Source organism: Salvelinus alpinus, chromosome 34 (assembly GCF_045679555.1).
Source record: "Salvelinus alpinus chromosome 34, SLU_Salpinus.1, whole genome shotgun sequence".
NCBI classification, from domain to species: Eukaryota; Metazoa; Chordata; class Actinopteri; order Salmoniformes; family Salmonidae; genus Salvelinus; species Salvelinus alpinus.
Genome location: NC_092119.1, coordinates 6,783,650 through 6,805,442, shown reverse-complemented (window position 1 = coordinate 6,805,442; position 21,793 = coordinate 6,783,650). Strand labels below are relative to the sequence as shown.

General features: G+C 42.4%; 1 protein-coding gene across 1 annotated transcript in view; it reads left to right on the top strand.

Annotated features, from left to right (window-relative positions):
• Window positions 1–21,793, top strand: part of dnaaf9 (dynein axonemal assembly factor 9) — a 126,554-nt gene that overhangs the window by 5,977 nt on the left and 98,784 nt on the right. The window contains exons 3-11 of the mRNA XM_071382351.1: window positions 24–149; window positions 6,775–6,899; window positions 10,413–10,509; window positions 16,127–16,233; window positions 16,729–16,806; window positions 16,920–17,021; window positions 18,539–18,730; window positions 20,231–20,312; window positions 20,408–20,444. Of these exons, the coding sequence (XP_071238452.1) occupies window positions 24–149; window positions 6,775–6,899; window positions 10,413–10,509; window positions 16,127–16,233; window positions 16,729–16,806; window positions 16,920–17,021; window positions 18,539–18,730; window positions 20,231–20,312; window positions 20,408–20,444 (946 nt within the window). The remainder of the gene's footprint in view (window positions 1–23; window positions 150–6,774; window positions 6,900–10,412; window positions 10,510–16,126; window positions 16,234–16,728; window positions 16,807–16,919; window positions 17,022–18,538; window positions 18,731–20,230; window positions 20,313–20,407; window positions 20,445–21,793) is intronic.

Genomic DNA, 21,793 nt, shown 5'->3' with positions numbered 1-21,793 from the left:
TTACATGTTGGTTCATATTGCAGGGATTGACAGCAGGTATAACGAGGGCTGCAGTGAGCTGGCCAACTACCTGTTCTACGGACTGTACCGGAAGAACCAGCTGAACCTGGAGCACATTCTGGAGGACTTCCCTGAGGAGGTGCTGGATGGTGAGGAGTAGGGGTTATGGGGTTTAGTATTTTATTAAGATCACCAAGGCAGCGGATACTCTTCCTGTGGTCCAAATAGGAAGCAAAGCACAACAAATAGAATCAATAATGTATATAATACAATATGCAAATATATATAAACATGTCTTCACAGTCCCGTCATGCCGTAAGGTGTTCTTTTATCTGTTTTTTAAATATCTGAGTTACCTGGGGTGGCAGAGAGTTTCATGTAGTCATGGCTCTATTTGATACAGTGCGTTTCCCAGCCTCTGTTCTGGACCTGGGGACTGTGAAGAGACCTCTGGTTGCATATCTTGTTTTGTACCGATGAGTGTCCGAACTTTGTGCCAACTGTTTGAACAGACAGTTCGGTACCTTCAACACCTTGCGCAAATACCCATAGTGATGCAGTCCGTCTCTCCTCAACTTTGAGCCAGGGGAGACTGACATGCATGTCATTGACATCCGCCCTCCGTGTACATCTAACTGCAATGTGTGCTGCCCTGTTGTGGACCGACTGCAATTTATCTATGTCCAGGGCATAAAATTAACACCCGGCAAATGCGGGTAGATTTAGGTATTGCCGTGTTAGAATATCTATTTCACCAGCCACGCAGCAACATGGGGTTAGGATCAGTATAGTTAGTAGTAGGGGTTATGGGGTTAGGATCAGTATATAGTCAGTAGTAGGGGTTATGGGGTTATGATCAGTATATAGTCAGTAGTAGGGGTTATGGGGTTAGGATCAGTATATAGTCAGTAGTAGGGGTTATGGGGTTAGGATCAGTATATAGTCAGTAGTAGGGGTTAGGATCAGTATATAGTCAGTAGTAGGGGTTATGGGGTTAGGATCAGTATATAGTCAGTAGTAGGGGTTATGGGGTTAGGATCAGTATATAGTCAGTAGTAGGGGTTAGGATCAGTATATAGTCAGTAGTAGGGGTTATGGGGTTAGGATCAGTATATAGTCAGTAGTAGGGGTTAGGATCAGTATATAGTCAGTAGTAGGGGTTATGGGGTTAGGATCAGTATATAGTCAGTAGTAGGGGTTATGATCAGTATATAGTCAGTAGTAGGGGTTATGGGGTTAGGATCAGTATATAGTCAGTAGTAGGGGTTAGGATCAGTATATAGTCAGTAGTAGGGGTTATGGGGTTATGATCAGTATATAGTCAGTAGTAGGGGTTATGGGGTTAGGATCAGTATATAGTCAGTAGTAGGGGTTATGGGGTTAGGATCAGTATATAGTCAGTAGTAGGGGTTAGGATCAGTATATAGTCAGTAGTAGGGGTTATGGGGTTAGGATCAGTATATAGTCAGTAGTAGGGGTTATAGGGTTAGGATCAGTATATAGTCAGTAGTAGGGGTTATGGGGTTATGATCAGTATATAGTCAGTAGTAGGGGTTATGGGGTTAGGATCAGTATATAGTCAGTAGTAGGGGTTATGATCAGTATATAGTCAGTAGTAGGGGTTATGGGGTTAGGATCAGTATATAGTCAGTAGTAGGGGTTAGGATCAGTATAGTCAGTAGTAGGGGTTATGGGGTTAGGATCAGTATATAGTCAGTAGTAGGGGTTAGGATCAGTATATAGTCAGTAGTAGGGGTTATGGGGTTAGGATCAGTATATAGTCAGTAGTAGGGGTTATGGGGTTAGGATCAGTATAGTTAGTAGTAGGGGTTATGGGGTTATGATCAGTATATAGTCAGTAGTAGGGGTTATGGGGTTAGGATCAGTATATAGTCAGTAGTAGGGGTTATGGGGTTAGGATCAGTATATAGTCAGTAGTAGGGGTTATGGGGTTAGGATCAGTATATAGTCAGTAGTAGGGGTTATGGGGTTAGGATCAGTATATAGTCAGTAGTAGGGGTTAGGATCAGTATATAGTCAGTAGTAGGGGTTATGGGGTTAGGATCAGTATATAGTCAGTAGTAGGGGTTATAGGGTTAGGATCAGTATATAGTCAGTAGTAGGGGTTATGGGGTTATGATCAGTATATAGTCAGTAGTAGGGGTTATGGGGTTAGGATCAGTATATAGTCAGTAGTAGGGGTTATGATCAGTATATAGTCAGTAGTAGGGGTTATGGGGTTAGGATCAGTATATAGTCAGTAGTAGGGGTTAGGATCAGTATAGTCAGTAGTAGGGGTTATGGGGTTAGGATCAGTATATAGTCAGTAGTAGGGGTTATGGGGTTAGGATCAGTATATAGTCAGTAGTAGGGGTTATGGGGTTAGGATCAGTATATAGTCAGTAGTAGGGGTTATGGGGTTAGGATCAGTATATAGTCAGTAGTAGGGGTTAGGATCAGTATATAGTCAGTAGTAGGGGTTATGGGGTTAGGATCAGTATATTGTCAGTAGTAGGGGTTATGGGGTTAGGATCAGTATAGTTAGTAGTAGGGGTTATGGGGTTATGATCAGTATATAGTCAGTAGTAGGGGTTATGGGGTTATGATCAGTATATAGTCAGTAGTAGGGGTTATGGGGTTAGGATCAGTATATAGTCAGTAGTAGGGGTTATGGGGTTAGGATCAGTATATAGTCAGTAGTAGGGGTTATGGGGTTAGGATCAGTATATAGTCAGTAGTAGGGGTTAGGGGGTTAGGATCAGTATATAGTCAGTAGTAGGGGTTATGGGGTTAGGATCAGTATATAGTCAGTAGTAGGGGTTATGGGGTTAGGATCAGTATATAGTCAGTAGTAGGGGTTATGGGGTTAGGATCAGTATATAGTCAGTAGTAGGGGTTATGGGGTTAGGATCAGTATATAGTCAGTAGTAGGGGTTATGGGGTTAGGATCAGTATATAGTCAGTAGTAGGGGTTATGGGGTTAGGATCAGTATATAGTCAGTAGTAGGGGTTATGGGGTTAGGATCAGTATATAGTCAGTAGTAGGGGTTATGGGGTTAGGATCAGTATATAGTCAGTAGTAGGGGTTATGGGGTTAGGATCAGTATATAGTCAGTAGTAGGGGTTATGGGGTTAGGATCAGTATATAGTCAGTAGTAGGGGTTATGGGGTTATGATCAGTATAGTCAGTAGTAGGGGTTATGGGGTTAGGATCAGTATATAGTCAGTAGTAGGGGTTATGGGGTTAGGATCAGTATATAGTCAGTAGTACGGGTTATGGGGTTAGGATCAGTATAGTCAGTAGTAGGGGTTATGATCAGTATATAGTCAGTAGTAGGGGTTATGGGGTTAGGATCAGTATATAGTCAGTAGTAGGGGTTATGGGGTTAGGATCAGTATATAGTCAGTAGTAGGGGTTATGGGGTTAGGATCAGTATATAGTCAGTAGTAGGGGTTATGGGGTTAGGATCAGTATATAGTCAGTAGTAGGGGTTATGGGGTTAGGATCAGTATATAGTCAGTAGTAGGGGTTATGGGTTAGGATCAGTATATAGTCAGTAGTAGGGGTTATGGGGTTAGGATCAGTATATAGTCAGTAGTAGGGGTTATGGGGTTAGGATCAGTATATAGTCAGTAGTAGGGGTTATGGGGTTAGGATCAGTATATAGTCAGTAGTAGGGGTTATGGGGTTAGGATCAGTATATAGTCAGTAGTAGGGGTTATGGGGTTAGGATCAGTATATAGTCAGTAGTAGGGGTTATGGGTTAGGATCAGTATATAGTCAGTAGTAGGGGTTATGGGGTTAGGATCAGTATATAGTCAGTAGTAGGGGTTAGGATCAGTATATAGTCAGTAGTAGGGGTTATGGGGTTAGGATCAGTATATAGTCAGTAGTAGGGGTTATGATCAGTATATAGTCAGTAGTAGGGGTTATGGGGTTAGGATCAGTATATAGTCAGTAGTAGGGGTTATGATCAGTATATAGTCAGTAGTAGGGGTTATGGGGTTAGGATCAGTATATAGTCAGTAGTAGGGGTTATGGGGTTAGGATCAGTATGTAGTCAGTAGTAGGGGTTATGGGGTTATGATCAGTATATAGTCAGTAGTAGGGGTTATGGGGTTAGGATCAGTATATAGTCAGTAGTAGGGGTTAGGATCAGTATATAGTCAGTAGTAGGGGTTAGGATCAGTATATAGTCAGTAGTAGGGGTTATGGGGTTAGGATCAGTATATAGTCAGTAGTAGGGGTTATAGGGTTAGGATCAGTATATAGTCAGTAGTAGGGGTTATGGGGTTATGATCAGTATATAGTCAGTAGTAGGGGTTATGGGGTTAGGATCAGTATATAGTCAGTAGTAGGGGTTATGGGGTTAGGATCAGTATATAGTCAGTAGTAGGGGTTATGGGGTTATGATCAGTATATCGTCAGTAGTAGGGGTTATGGGGTTAGGATCAGTATATAGTCAGTAGTAGGGGTTATGGGGTTAGGATCAGTATATAGTCAGTAGTAGGGGTTAGGATCAGTATATAGTCAGTAGTAGGGGTTATGGGGTTAGGATCAGTATATAGTCAGTAGTAGGGGTTATGGGGTTAGGATCAGTATATAGTCAGTAGTAGGGGTTATGATCAGTATATAGTCAGTAGTAGGGGTTATGGGGTTAGGATCAGTATATAGTCAGTAGTAGGGGTTATGATCAGTATATAATCAGTAGTAGGGGTTATGGGGTTAGGATCAGTATATAGTCAGTAGTAGGGGTTATGGGGTTAGGATCAGTATATAGTCAGTAGTAGGGGTTATGGGGTTATGATCAGTATATAGTCAGTAGTAGGGGTTATGGGGTTAGGATCAGTATATAGTCAGTAGTAGGGGTTATGGGGTTATGATCAGTATATAGTCAGTAGTAGGGGTTATGGGGTTAGGATCAGTATATAGTCAGTAGTAGGGGTTATGATCAGTATATAGTCAGTAGTAGGGGTTATGGGGTTAGGATCAGTATATAGTCAGTAGTAGGGGTTAGGATCAGTATAGTCAGTAGTAGGGGTTATGGGGTTAGGATCAGTATATAGTCAGTAGTAGGGGTTAGGATCAGTATATAGTCAGTAGTAGGGGTTATGGGGTTAGGATCAGTATATAGTCAGTAGTAGGGGTTATGGGGTTAGGATCAGTATAGTTAGTAGTAGGGGTTATGGGGTTATGATCAGTATATAGTCAGTAGTAGGGGTTATGGGGTTAGGATCAGTATATAGTCAGTAGTAGGGGTTATGGGGTTAGGATCAGTATATAGTCAGTAGTAGGGGTTATGGGGTTAGGATCAGTATATAGTCAGTAGTAGGGGTTATGGGGTTATGATCAGTATATAGTCAGTAGTAGGGGTTATGGGGTTAGGATCAGTATATAGTCAGTAGTAGGGGTTATGGGTTAGGATCAGTATATAGTCAGTAGTAGGGGTTATGGGGTTAGGATCAGTATATAGTCAGTAGTAGGGGTTATGGGGTTAGGATCAGTATATAGTCAGTAGTAGGGGTTATGGGGTTAGGATCAGTATATAGTCAGTAGTAGGGGTTATGGGGTTAGGATCAGTATATAGTCAGTAGTAGGGGTTAGGATCAGTATATAGTCAGTAGTAGGGGTTATGGGGTTAGGATCAGTATATTGTCAGTAGTAGGGGTTATGGGGTTAGGATCAGTATAGTTAGTAGTAGGGGTTATGGGGTTATGATCAGTATATAGTCAGTAGTAGGGGTTATGGGGTTATGATCAGTATATAGTCAGTAGTAGGGGTTATGGGGTTAGGATCAGTATATAGTCAGTAGTAGGGGTTATGGGGTTAGGATCAGTATATAGTCAGTAGTAGGGGTTATGGGGTTAGGATCAGTATATAGTCAGTAGTAGGGGTTAGGGGGTTAGGATCAGTATATAGTCAGTAGTAGGGGTTATGGGGTTAGGATCAGTATATAGTCAGTAGTAGGGGTTATGGGGTTAGGATCAGTATATAGTCAGTAGTAGGGGTTATGGGGTTAGGATCAGTATATAGTCAGTAGTAGGGGTTATGGGGTTAGGATCAGTATATAGTCAGTAGTAGGGGTTATGGGGTTAGGATCAGTATATAGTCAGTAGTAGGGGTTATGGGGTTAGGATCAGTATATAGTCAGTAGTAGGGGTTATGGGGTTAGGATCAGTATATAGTCAGTAGTAGGGGTTATGGGGTTAGGATCAGTATATAGTCAGTAGTAGGGGTTATGGGGTTAGGATCAGTATATAGTCAGTAGTAGGGGTTATGGGGTTAGGATCAGTATAGTTAGTAGTAGGGGTTATGGGGTTATGATCAGTATATAGTCAGTAGTAGGGGTTATGGGGTTAGGATCAGTATATAGTCAGTAGTACGGGTTATGGGGTTAGGATCAGTATAGTCAGTAGTAGGGGTTAGGATCAGTATATAGTCAGTAGTAGGGGTTATGGGGTTAGGATCAGTATATAGTCAGTAGTAGGGGTTAGGATCAGTATATCCATACTACTTCATCCATGTTGGATGGTTCTCAACAAGCGCTCCAGGCTCCAGTGATTAATATGTCTAAGGGTCTATATCCCGAATGGCACCCTATTCCCTATATAGTGCATATAGGTCTCTGGTCAACAGTAGTGCACTATATAGGGAATAGGGTGCTTTTGGGATGACTACCTATGTTTTCTCGTGTGTTGTTAATGCTGTCTTACTCTGTGTTGTTCTGCCTCATTAACATTGAGACCCCTCTCTTCGTCTCTCTTCATCTCCAGATGTGATCGTGCTGATCAAGGCCGAGAGTGTTCACCTGTACTGTAACCCAGTCAACTACAGTTACCTGCTGCCCTACGTCTCCCACTGGAGGAACCTCACCATACACTGCATGAACCAGACAGAGGTTAGCTGTTACTGTAATCACATAGACTGTCTTACCAGGCAGAGGTTAGCTGTTACTGTAATCACATAGACTGTCTTACCCAGGCAGAGGTTAGCTGTTACTGTAACCACATAGACTGTCTTACCAGGCAGAGGTTAGCTATTACTGTAACCACATACAATTGAAGTTGGAAGTTTACATACACTTAGGTTGGAGTCATTAACACTCGTTTTTCAACCACTCCACAAATTTGTTGTTAACAAACTATAGTTTTGGCAAGTCGGTTAGGACATCTACTTTGTGCATGACACAAGTCATTTTTCCAACAATTCTTTACAGACAGATTATTTCACTTATAATTCACCGTATCACAATTCCAGTGGGTCAGAAGTTTACATACACTAAGTTGACTGTGGCTTTAAACAGCTTGGAAAATTCCAGAAAATTATGTCATGGGTTTAGAAGCTTCTGATAGGCTAATGGACATCATTTGTGTCAATTGGAGGTGTACCCGTGGATGTATTTCAAGGCCTACCTTCAAACTCAGTGCCTCTTTGCTTGACATCATGGGAAAATCAAAAGAAATCAGCCAAGACCTCAGAAAAAAATTGTGCACCTCCACAAGTCTGGTTCATCCTTGGGAACAATTTCCAAATGCCTGAAGGAACCACGTTCATCTGTACAAACAATAGTACACAAGTATAAACACCATGGGACCACGCAGCCGTCATACCGCTCAGGAAGGAGACGCGTTCTGTCTCCTAGAGATGAATGTACTTTAGTGCGAAAAGTAAAAATCAATCGCAGAACAACAGCAAAGGACCTTGTGAAGATGCTGGAGGAAACAGGTACAAAAGTATCTATTTCCACAGTAAAACGAGTTCAATATCGACATAACCTGAAAGGCCACTCAGCAAGGAAGAAGCCACTGCTCCAAAACCGCCATAAAAAAGCCAGACTACGGTTTGCAACTGCACACGGGGACAAAGATTGTACATTTTGGAGAAATATCCTCTGGTCTGATGAAAGAAAAATATAACTGTTTGGCCATAATGACCATCGTTATGTTTGGAGGAAAAAGGGGGAGGCTTGCAAGCCGAGGAACACCATCCCAACCGTGAAGCACGGGGGTGGTAGCGTCATGTTGTGGGGGTGCTTTGCTGCAGGAGGGACTGGTGCACTTCACAAAATGGATGGCATCATGAGGGAGGAAAATTATGTGGATAAATTGAAGCAACATCTCAAGACATCAGCCAGGAAGTTAAAGCTTGGTCGCAAATGGATCTTCCAAATGGACAATGACCCCAAGCATACTTCCAAAGTTGTGGCAAAATGGCTTAAGGACAACAAAGTCAAGGTATTGGAGTGGCCATCACAAAGCCCTGACCTGAATCCCATAGAACATTTGTGAGCAGAACTGAAAAAGTGTGTGTGAGGAAGGAGGCCTACAAACCTGACTCAGTTACACCAGCTCTGTCAGGAGGAATGGGCCAACATTCACCCAACTTATTGTGGGAAGCTTGTGGAAGGCTACCCGAAACGTTTGACCCAAGTTAAACAATTTAAAGGCAATGCTACTAAATACTAATTGAGTGTATGTAAACTTCTGACCCACTGGGAATGTGATGAAAATAATTACATCTGAAATAAATAATTCTCTCTACTATTATTCTGACATTTCACATTCTTAAAATAAAGTGGTGATCCTAACTGACCTAAGACAGGGAATTTTTTACTAGGATTAAATATCAGGAATTGTGAAAAACAGAGTTGAAATATATTTGGCTAAGGTGTATGTAAATTTCTGACTTCAACTGTAGACTGCCTAACCAGGCAGATGTTAGTTCACTACTATGATCACATAGACTGCCTAACCAGGCAGAGGTTAGTTCACTACTATGATCACATAGACTGCCTAACCAGGCAGAGGTTAGTTCACTCCTATGATCACATAGACTGCCTAACCAGGCAGAGGTTAGTTTACTACTATGATCACATAGACTGCCTAACCAGGCAGAGGTTAGTTCACTACTATGATCACATAGACTGCCTAACCAGGCAGAGGTTAGTTCACTACTATGATCACATAGACTGCCTAACCAGGCAGAGGTTAGTTCACTACTATGATCACATAGACTGCCTAACCAGGCAGAGGTTAGTTCACTACTATGATCACATAGACTGCCTAACCAGGCAGAGGTTAGTTCACTACTATGATCACATAGACTGCCTAACCAGGCAGAGGTTAGTTCACTACTATGATCACATAGACTGCCTAACCAGGCAGAGGTTAGTTCACTACTATGATCACATAGACTGCCTAACCAGGCAGAGGTTAGTTCACTCCTATGATCACATAGACTGCCTAACCAGGCAGAGGTTAGTTCACTACTATAATCACATAGACTGCCTAACCAGACAGAGGTTAGTTCACTACTATAATCACATAGACTGCCTAACCAGACAGAGGTTAGTTCACTACTATAATCACATAGACTGCCTAACCAGGCAGAGGTTAGTTCACTACTATGATCACATAGACTGCCTAACCAGGCAGAGGTTAGTTCACTACTATGATCACATAGACTGCCTAACCAGGCAGAGGTTAGTTCACTACTATAATCACATAGACTGCCTAACCAGACAGAGGTTAGTTCACTACTATAATCACATAGACTGCCTAACCAGGCAGAGGTTAGTTCACTACTATGATCACATAGACTGCCTAACCAGACAGAGGTTAGTTCACTACTATAATCACATAGACTGCCTAACCAGGCAGAGATTAGTTCACTACTATAATCACATGGACTGCTTTACCCAGGCAGAGGTCAGTTCACTACTGTAATCACATGCAGTGCATGATCCAGGCAGAGGTCAGTTCACTACTGTAATCACATGCAGTGCATGACCCAGACAGAGGTCAGTTCACTACTGTAATCACATGCAGTGCCTGACCCAGGCAGAGGTCAGTTCACTACTGTAATCACATGCAGTGCATGACCCAGGCAGAGGTCAGTTCACTACTGTAATCACATGCAGTGCATGACCCAGACAGAGGTCAGTTCACTACTGTAATCACATAGACTGCCTAACCAGGCAGAGGTCAGTTCTCTACTGTGATCACATAGACTGCCTTACCCAGGCAGAGGTTAGCTTACTACCATCACACTTCTAAGTTCTCTTTCAAATTTTCAATTGATCAAGAAGTAAATAACAATCTTTCTATGTCTTGATTAGATTACTTAATTAATAGAAATGAGTTTCTATTTGTTTCCAAGCAGATACACAGGTCACTGTATGTTTCCTTAACCAAGCAGATACACAGGTCACTGTATGTTTCCTTAACCAAGCAGATACACAGGTCACTGTATGTTTCCTTAACCAAGCAGATACACAGGTCACTGTATGTTTCCTTAACCAAGCAGATACACAGGTCACTGCCTGTCTAAGTTGAATGTTGATTACCCATGTTGATTGTGTTCACTCCTGTTCTCCGCCCTCCTTTGTTTTCCCCCTCATCTCCCCCTGCAGTATGAAGACGAGGAAGCATCGGAGGAGTTTAAGATCTCCAGCTTTGTGAGCATGGTTCAAGACTGCAGCCGTATAGGAGTTCCTTACAGCACCCAGGGTACAGTATAGTTACAGAGATTACATAGTACATGTTACATGTTACATGTACAGTGCCTTTGGCAAGTATTCAGACCCCTTGACTTTTCCCACATTTTGTTACGTGTCGTGACTTTACTTTCATTAATCTGATGATTGTTATTTATTTAATCAACTAACTATATTTGTTAACCTGATTTAAATTAATCATGTGACAATTAACTTATTAGGATTTGGGGCACCACGAGAGCGGTTGTTACCATCTCCCGAATTAAACTCTGAAGGTCTTTACCTATTACATCCATAAAACAGTCAACGTATTAATCATAACATCATATCATCATTCTGAACAGTCGTAACCTCCTGCATCTGCAAAAAAAAAACAGCCTTATGATTCAGTACTGATTCAGTAAAGACCTAAGTTGCAGAATGGCGCCGGAGGAGATGGTTTTACGGGCTCCTAACCAATTGTGCCACTGTGTGTGTTTTTGTGTGTTATTTGTAACTTATTTTTGTACATAATGTTTCTGCCACCGTCTCTTATGACCGAAAAAGAGCTTTTGGATATCAGGACAAGAGATTACTCACCTCGAACTGGAAGAAGATGTTTTCTTTAACGAGTCGGAGGCGAAGGATTTACTCCAGACACCCGACAAGGCTCAAATCCCCGTCATCCGCATGAGAAAGAGACGGAGATATCGAGGACATAGGTCGGGGTGCCTTGTAAGGATCCGACGGCGACTGGGTAATCTGCCTCTACCATCAGTCCTATTAGCCAACGTACAATAATTGGATAACAAAATAGACAAGCTACGTTCACGAATATCTTACCAATGGGACTTTAAAGACTGTATTATGTTTCACCGAGTCGTGGCTGAATGACGACATGGATAACATACAGCTGGCGGGGTTTACGCTGCATCGGCAATATAGAAGAGCTGCCTCTGGTAAGACAAGGGGTGCACCAGCTGGAAACGACAGCTGGTGCACGAAATCTAATATTAAGGAAGTCTCAAGGTTTTGCTCGCCTGAGGTAGAGTATCTCATGATAAGCTGTAGACCACATTATCTCCCTAGAGAGTTTTCATCTGTATTTTTCGTAGCTGTCTATTTACCTCCACAAACCGATGGTGGCACTAAGACCTCACTCAATGAGCTGTATACGGCCATAAGCAAACAGGAAAACGCTCATCCAGAGGTGGCGCTCCTAGTGGCCGGGGACTTTAATGCAGGGAAAATTAAATCCGTTATACCTAATATCTACCAGCGTGTTAAATGTGCAAAAAGGGGGGAAAAAACTCTAGAGCACCTTTACTCCACACAGAGACTTTGGCAAATCCCTCCATTTGGCAAATCTGACCATAATTCTATCCTCCTGATTCCTGCATACAAGCAAAAACTAAAGCAGGAAGCACCAGTGACTCATTCAAAAAAGAAGTGGTCAGATGAAGCAGATGCTAAGCTACAGGACTGTTTTTCTAGCACAGACTGGAAAATGTTCCGGGATTCTTCCAATGGCATTGAGGAGTACACCACATCAGTCACTGGCTTTATCAATAAGTGCATCGATGACGTCGTCCCCACAGTGACTGTACGTACATACCCCAACCAGAACCAATGGATTACAGGCAACATTCGCACTGAGCTAAAGGCTAGAGCTGCCGCTTTCAAGGAGCGGGACTCTAACCCGGACGCTTATTAGAAATCCTGCTATGCCCTCCGACGAACCATCAAACAGGCAAATTGTAATTACAAGACTTAAGATTGAATCGTACTACACCGGCTCCGACGCTCGTCAGATGTGGCAGGGCTTGCAAACTATTACAGACGACAAAGGGAAGCACAGCTGCGAGCTGCCCAGCTACACGAGCCAACCAGACGAGCTAAATTACTTCTAATCTTCGAGGCAAGCAATGCTGAAGCATGCATTTACCTGTGGTAAATTGATTGGACATCATTCGGAAAGGCACACACCTCTCTATATAAGGTCCCACAGTTGACAGTGCATGTTAGAGCAAAAACCAAGCCATGAGGTCGAAGGAATTATCTGTAGAGCTCTGAAACAGGATTGTGTTGAGGCACAGATCTGAGGAAGGGTACCAAAACATTTCTGCAGAATTGAAGGTCACTAAGAACACAGTGGCCTCCAGCATTCTTAAATGGAAGAAGTTTGGAACCACCCAGACTCTTCCTAGAGCTGGCCCGCCCGGCCAAACTGAGCAATCGGGAGTGACTCCAGAGTTCCGATGTGGAGATGGGAGAACCTTCCAGAAGGATAGTGTGGTGGATGAATCAGAATTAGTTGGGTAACATAAGTAATTAAGATGTCATATCTGCATAATGTTCTTATGTGATAAACTTTTTATTAGAATGTATCCATTCTGTTGGCAGTTGCACTTTTCCCTTCTCAAACAAGGCTTGGGGCCCAGAGAGGGGAGAGGTCAGGCTTGTCTTTCACATGTCCCTGGTGCTATGCACAATATCAGAAAGGGAAGAGGACAGGATGGAACATTGTCTTCATATGTGAATGTATCTGTTAAACCATGTGATTAAGGGGGAACCAATTACTTGTCTCCACAATGTCTGTGCGCAAGTCACTCCCATCAGTGAGCTTGTCCAGGAGTGGGGAGAAGAGGGGGTTTACTTGAGATGGGAGTATATAGAGTTGACAATTGAGTTATGCCTTGGATGAGGTAATGTTTTGGTACTATGAAGTACCAGGAACGAGATTAGAACCTCGTTTTAGAGACCAAACTGAGCGATAATTTATAGCGAATGCCCACTGGCTAAGGGATAATACTTTCTCAAGTAAAAGGCCCTTTGTGAAGAGTTCCTAAGATCGGTGGTTCGTCATGTAAGTTGAGAGGGGTGTATCTTGGCTATAAAAGATCTTTGTATTCTACTGTAGGGACTCTCAGAATTCATTATAGACACTTAATTGATCAAAGAGTCAAAGGGCTATTGTAAAGCTCATATTATTAAAGATGAACTCTGACTGGTGTGTGGTTTGTAACTCTCCTCATTTGGTAATACAGGAAATTGCCACGACAATAGCCATCTCTGCAACACTCCACCAATCAAAGGCACACGAAAAAGTTAAAGTGTCATGATCGTCGTAGTGAGGAGAAGAAGTGGACCAAGGCGCAGCGTGTGAGAAATACATCTTCCTTTTAATTATGATGACGAAGACGTAACACGAAAATAAACACTCTTACAAAAACTAACAAAACAAACAAACGACCGTGAAGCTATGAACGTAGTGCACACACAGGCTACAAACGTATAACATAGACAATTACCCACAAACACCTAAAGCCTATGGCTGCCTTAAATATGGCTCCCAATCAGAGACAACAATAACCAGCTGTCTCTGATTGAGAACCAAATCAGGCAACCATAGACTTTTCTAAACACCTACACTGAACACAACCCCATACATACTACAAAACCCCCTAAACAATACACACACCCTAAACTAGACAAAACACACAAACATCCCCCATGTCACACCCTGACCGAACTAAACTAATCAAGAAAATATATATAACAAAGGCCAGGGTGTGACAAAAAGGCACACGAAAGCCCGCTTGGAGTTTGCCAAAAGGCACCTAATGACGCTCAGACCATGATAAACAATATTCTCTCGTCTGTTGAAACCAAGATTGAACTCTTTGGCCTGAATGCCAAGCGTCACATCTGGAGGAAACCTGGCACCATCCCTACGGTGAAGCATGGTGGTGGCAGCATCATGGTGTGGGGATGTTTTTCAGCAGCAGGGACTGGTCATGATCGAGGGTAGGATGAACGGAGCAAAGTACAGAAAGATCCTTGATGAAAACCTGTTCTAGAGCGCTCAGGACCTCAGACTGGGGCAAAGGTTCACCTTCCAACAGGACAACGACCCTAAGCACACAGCCAAGACAACACAGGAGTGGCTTCAGGACAAGTCTCTGAATGTTCTTGAGTGACCCAGCCAGAGCCCGAATTTGAGCCCGATTGAACATCTCAGGAGAGACCTGAAAATAGCTGTGCAGCAAAGCTCCCCATCCAACCTGACAGAGCTTGAGAGGATCTGCAGGGAAGAATGTGAGAAACTCCCCAAATACAGGTGTGCCAAGCTTATAGCGTCATACCCGGGAAGACTCAAGGCTGTAATCGCTGCCAAAAAGGCTTCAACAAAGTACTGAGTAAAGGGTCTGAATACTTATGATATTGCAGTTAAAAAATAAAAATAAAATATATATATATAGATCTAAAAACCTGTGTTTGCTTTGTTGTTATGGGGTATTGTGTGTAGATTGATGAGGGGGGAAACTATTTAATACATTTTAGAATAAGGCTGTAATGTGTTAAAAGTGAAGGGGTCTGAATACTTCCCGAATGCACTGTATTTACTCCTCCATAACTACTTCCTTGGTAACCAGGAGTTACTCCTCTATAACTACCTCCTTGGTAACCAGGAGTTACTCCTCTATAACTACCTCCTTGGTAACCAGGAGTTACTCCTCTATAACTACTTCCTTGGTAACCAGGAGTTACTCCTCTATAACTACCTCCTTGGTAACCAGGAGTTACTCCTCTATAACTACTTCCTTGGTAACCAGGAGTTACTCCTCCATAACTACTTCCTTGGTAACCAGGAGTTACTCCTCTATAACTACCTCCTTGGTAACCAGGAGTTACTCCTCCATAACTACTTCCGTGGTAACCAGGAGTTACTCCTCTATAACTACCTCCTTGGTTACCAGTAATTACTCCTCTATAGTTACTTCCTTGGTTACCAGTAATTACTCCTCTATAACTACCTCCTTGGTTACCAGGAGTTACTCCTCTATAACTACCTCCTTGGTTACCAGTAATTACTCCTCTATAACTACCTCCTTGGTTACCAGTAATTACTCCTCTATAACTACCTCATTGGTAACCAGGAGTTACTCCTCTATAACTACCTCCTTGGTAACCAGTAAATACTCCTCTATAACTACCTCCTCGGTAACCAGGAGTTACTCTTCTATAACTACCTCCTTGGTAACCAGTAAATACTCCTCCATAACTACTTCCTTGGTAACCAGGAGTTACTCCTCTATAACTACCTCCTTGGTAACCAGTAAATACTTCTCTATAACTACCTCCTTGGTAACCAGTAAATACTCCTCCATAACTACGTTCTTGGTAACCAGGAGTTACTCCTCTATAACTACCTCCTTGGTAGCCAGTAATTACTCCTCTATAACTACCTCCTTGGTTACCAGGAGTTACTCCTCTATAACTACTTCCTTGGTAACCAGGAGTTACTCCTCTATAACTACCTCCTTGGTAACCAGTAAATACTTCTCTATAACTACCTCCTTGGTAACCAGTAATTACTCCTCTATAACTACCTCCTTGGTTACCAGTAATTACTCCTCTATAACTACCTCCTTGGTTACCAGTAATTACTCCTCTATAACTACCTCCTTGGTAACCAGTAATTGCTTAACAGCCTCCGACGTGAGTTCAATTGTTCCACTTATGTAATGACGCAAACAACTAATTGAACAATGTTAACATAATTGAACTGTAACTAGCAACTTGTTTTATAGTGTGACGATTTGGGATGTGTAGTGCTTATAAGTAAATGAGAAACTGTGCTGTTTCAGGCCACATCCAGACGTTTGACATGTTTATGATAGAGAAGTGGCCCATCATTCAGGCCTTCGCTCTGGAGGGGATCGGTGGAGGAAGCTTCTTCACCATGAAATACAAGGTACCTCACTCCATATTACTAATACAAATTGTAGGGGGAATTTGTCTAACCTTACATCCATGGCAGAATAGTTAGTAAAATAATGACATCTCCATTTAATTTGAATGGTACACAATAGTTGCCTGACGACTCAAACTAAATTCGCTACATACTTCAGTCTTAGACATTTGTGGTGACGAGGGCGTTGTACAAAACAAAGTCATCAGCAATTGGATCATCTATAACCAATCAGAGTATCAAAGCCAATGACACATTTTCTAAACACTGCTTTACCCACTTGAGTTCTGGCTCTGACCCAACCTATCTGTCTGGGACCAATCAGAAAGGTTAGAATGTGTTTGCATTATAATAATCGTCAGGGAGGTACTCGGATCCAGACTCATTGCAGAGAAGAAACTGTGGGCCTGGCGTTGCATTTGGCCATAGCAAGGAGTTTGGGTTACTTCTCGGAAATGGTTGATTGGATGTGTGTCCTGCCTGTGCTGTGTGTTCCAGTTGATGGACATTAGTGAGAAGCTGTGGCAGACCTACACCAGATTGGACCCTGTCTCCCTAGACAACCTGCTGACTGAGGTAACCATTCTGAGCTTGAACGCACCACACACCTGTGAGTAGATGTTGGAACAGGACCGTTGGACCAGCGTGTTGTAATGGCCACACTGACTCTGGTATGGTGTCTCTTCCAGGACCTGGTGTTGTTTGAGAAGCAGTGGAGCAGTTTCTTCTCCAGCTTTGACATTGAGAGCCATCTGTCTATCCTGGAGCTGTCTGAGGCTCAGGCAGGGGAGGTAACTTAACACTAGAACCGCTAAAGCAGTCTAATCAAATTGTATTGGTCACATTCACATGGTCAGCAGATGTTAATGGTCACATACACAGGTATGGTACCAGGGATGGAGTTATGACCAGGTACTAGGGATGGAGATATGACCTGGTACTAGAGATGGAGATATGACCAGGTACTAGAGATGGAGATATGACCAGGTACTAGGGATGGAGATATGACCAGGTACTAGGGATGGAGATATGACCTGGTACTAGAGATGGAGATATGACCAGGTACTAGAGATGGAGATATGACCAGGTACTAGGGATGGAGATATGACCAGGTACTAGGGATGGAGATATGACCTGGTACTAGAGATGGAGATATGACCAGGTACTAGAGATGGAGATATGACCAGGTACTAGGGATGGAGATATGACCAGGTACTAGGGATGGAGATATGACCAGGTACTAGAGATGGAGATATGACCAGGTACTAGAGATGGAGATATGACCAGGTACTAGGGATGGAGATATGACCAGGTACTAGAGATGGAGATATGACCAGGTACTAGGGATGGAGATATGACTAGGTACTAGGGATGGAGATATGACCAGGTACTAGGGATGGAGATATGACCAGGTACTAGAGATGGAGATATGACCAGGTACTAGGGATGGAGATATGACCAGGTACTAGGGATGGAGATATGACTAGGGCTCCAGTAACATAGCTGCATGTTATCTATAACTACATTATTACAGTCCGGGCTCAGGCAGGGGAGGTAACTTAACATGGCTACATGTTGTCTATAACTACATTATTACAGTCTGGGGCTCAGGCAGGGGAGGTAACTTAATATAGCTACATGTTATCTATAACTACATTATTACAGTCCAGGGCTCAGGCAGGGGAGGTAACTTAACATAGCTACATGTTATCTATAACTACATTATTACAGTCTGGGGTTCAGGCAGGGGAGGTAACTTAACATAGCTACATGTTATCTATAACTACATTATTACAGTCCAGGGCTCAGGCAGGGGAGGTAACTTAACATAGCTACATGTTGTCTATAACTACATTATTACAGTCCGGGGCTCAGGCAGGGGAGGTAACTTAACATAGCTACATGTTATCTATAACTACATTATTACAGTCCAGGGCTCAGGCAGGGGAGGTAACTTAACATAGCTACATGTTGTCTATAACTACATTATTACTGTCCAGGGCTCAGGCAGGGGAGGTAACTTAACATAGCTACATGTTGTCTATAACTACATTATTACAGTCCAGGGCTCAGGCAGGGGAGGTAACTTAACATAGCTACATGTTGTCTATAACTACATTATTACAGTCCGGGGCTCAGGCAGGGGAGGTAACTTAACATAGCTACATGTTGTCTATAACTACATTATTACAGTCCAGGGCTCAGGCAGGGGAGGTAACTTAACATAGCTACATGTTGTCTATAACTACATTATTACAGTCCGGGCTACGTTGGTTTGTTAGTGACTAGATGTGTGTTAAATCCCCAGGCGTTCCGGAGTTATTTCTCTCATGGCCTGATCTCCAGTAACATAGCTGACAGCAGTAGGAGACGGCAGCCATTGGTTCTGTTTGGGAGCCACTCCTCCATGGAGAACCTTCACAGTTACTCCTTCAACTTCCCTTCTGATGGACACCAGGTTCGCAACACCGGACTCCAAGGGACCCCAGCCAAACACATGGTGAGAGCACCCTAAACCCTAACCCCTTCCCTAAACCCTAACCCCTACCCTAAGCCAACACCGGACTCCAAGGGACCCCAGCCAAACACATGGTGAGAGCACCCTAAACCCTAACCCCTACCCTAAGCCAACACCGGACTCCAAGCGACCCCAGCCAAACACATGGTGAGAGCACCCTAAACCCTAACCCCTAACCCCTATCTCACCAAACACATGGTGAGAGCACCCTAAACCCTAACCCCTAACCCCTATCTCACCAAACACATGGTGAGAGCACCCTAAACCCTAACCCCTAACCCCTATCCAGATTAGACTGTTAGTGTTGTGTGTGAATGTTTAATGAGATGTCTTGGCAGTCCATGTTGGGCTTGGTCTCCCTAGAGTACTCTGTAATCTGTTCTTGTCTGTCAGGTTCTCCAGTGTGTGATGGGTCTCCCTAGAGTACTCTGATCTGTTCTTGTCTGTCAGGTTCTCCAGTGTGTGATGGGTCTCCCTAGAGTACTCTGATCTGTTCTTGTCTGTCAGGTTCTCCAGTGTGTGATGGGTCTCCCTAGAGTACTCTGATCTGTTCTTGTCTGTCAGGTTCTCCAGTGTGTGATGGGTCTCCCTAGAGTACTCTGATCTGTTCTTGTCTGTCAGGTTCTCCAGTGTGTGATGGGTCTCCCTAGAGTACTCTGTAATCTGTTCTTGTCTGTCAGGTTCTCCAGTGTGTGATGGGTCTCCCTAGAGTACTCTGTAATCTGTTCTTGTCTGTCAGGTTCTTCAGTGTGTGATGGGTCTCCCTAGAGTACTCTGTAATCTGTTCTTGTCTGTCAGGTTCTCCAGTGTGTGATGGGTCTCCCTAGAGTACTCTGTAATCTGTTCTTGTCTGTCAGGTTCTTCAGTGTGTGATGGGTCTCCCTAGAGTACTCTGTAATCTGTTCTTGTCTGTCAGGTTCTCCAGTGTGTGATGGGTCTCCCTAGAGTACTCTGTAATCTGTTCTTGTCTGTCAGGTTCTCCAGTGTGTGATGGGTCTCCCTAGAGTACTCTGTAATCTGTTCTTGTCTGTCAGGTTCTCCAGTGTGTGATGGGTCTCCCTAGAGTACTCTGTAATCTGTTCTTGTCTGTCAGGTTCTCCAGTGTGTGATGGGTCTCCCTAGAGTACTCTGTAATCTGTTCTTGTCTGTCAGGTTCTCCAGTGTGTGATGGGTCTCCCTAGAGTACTCTGATCTGTTCTTGTCTGTCAGGTTCTCCAGTGTGTGATGGGTCTCCCTAGAGTACTCTGATCTGTTCTTGTCTGTCAGGTTCTTCAGTGTGTGATGGTCTCCCTAGAGTACTCTGTAATCTGTTCTTGTCTGTCAGGTTCTTCAGTGTGTGATGGTCTCCCTAGAGTACTCTGTAATCTGTTCTTGTCTGGATGGGTCTCCCTAGAGTACTCTGTAGTCTGTTCTTGTCTGTCAGGTTCTCCAGTGTGTGATGGGTCTCCCTAGAGTACTCTGTAATCTGTTCTTGTCTGTCAGGTTCTCCAGTGTGTGGCTCCTAAAGGATCTTTAGCCTGCTCCAGGACTTATTTCTTTGGAACCACTCACATCCCCTACCTAGGTAAACATACTGTATACACTAAACTGTTTGTAGGATCTACCATAGCTATTTTACTGTACTGTCTCTAGACCTAATATCTGATGTTTCACTTGCAGGGAATGACAACATGCAACAGAGGAAAACAGAACTCCTGTAAGTTCACCAATACAAAATGTTAAACCTGTTAACCCATCTCCCCCATATGATAATACTGTATATAACGTGTTAAATATATCTCTTCTAGATCTGCATATTATTTAAGGTGGTAAATCTATCTCTTCTAGATCTACGTATTATTTAAGGTGTTAAATCTATCTCTTCTAGATCTACGTATTATTTAAGGTGTTAAATCTATCTCTTCTAGATCTACGTATTATTTAAGGTGTTAAATCTATCTCTTCGAGATCTATATATTATTTAAGGTGTTAAATCTATCTCTTCTAGATCTACATATTATTTAAGGTGTTAAATCTATCTCTTCTAGATCTACATATTATTTAAGGTGTTAAATCTATCTCTTCTAGATCTACATATTATTTAAGGTGTTAAATCTATCTCTTCTAGATCTACGTATTATTTAAGGTGTTAAATATATCTCTTCTAGATCTACATATTATTTAAGGTGTTAGATCTTCTCTTCTAGAACAGTGGTTACCAAACAGTGGAGTTTAAAGGAACTCAGACCAGATGTTATCTTTCTCTTGGAAGTTGTAATAGTAGAATGCACAAGGTGACATGTTTAAATCGGATGGTGCATCATCAGTTCCTCTTGTCCTGTCAGTCATTACAGACCTTAGAGAGATATTTATAACTTGTCATTACAGACCTCAGAGAGATATTTATAACTTGTCATGTCAGTCATTACAGACCTTAGAGAGATATTTATAACTTGTCATTACAGACCTTAGAGAGATATTTATAACTTGACATGTCATTACAGACCTTAGAGAGATATTTATAACTTGTCCTGTCAGTCATTACAGACCTCAGAGAGATATTTATAACTTGTCATTACAGACCTTAGAGAGATATTTATAACTTGACATGTCAGTCATTACAGACCTTAGAGAGATATTTATAACTTGTCATGTCATTACAGACCTTAGAGAGATATGTATAACTTGTCATGTCATTACAGACCTTAGAGAGATATTTATAACTTGACATGTCATTACAGACCTTAGAGAGATATTTATAACTTGTCATGTCATTACAGACCTTATAGAGATATTTATAACTTGTCATGTCATTACAGACCTTATAGAGATATTTATAACTTGTCCTGTCAGTCATTACAGACCTTAGAGAGATATTTATAACTTGTCATTACAGACCTTAGAGAGATATTTATAACTTGTCATTACAGACCTCAGAGAGATATTTATAACTTGACATGTCATTACAGACCTTAGAGAGATATTTATAACTTGACATGTCATTACAGACCTTAGAGAGATATTTATAACTTGTCGTGTCATTACAGACCTTAGAGAGATATTTAT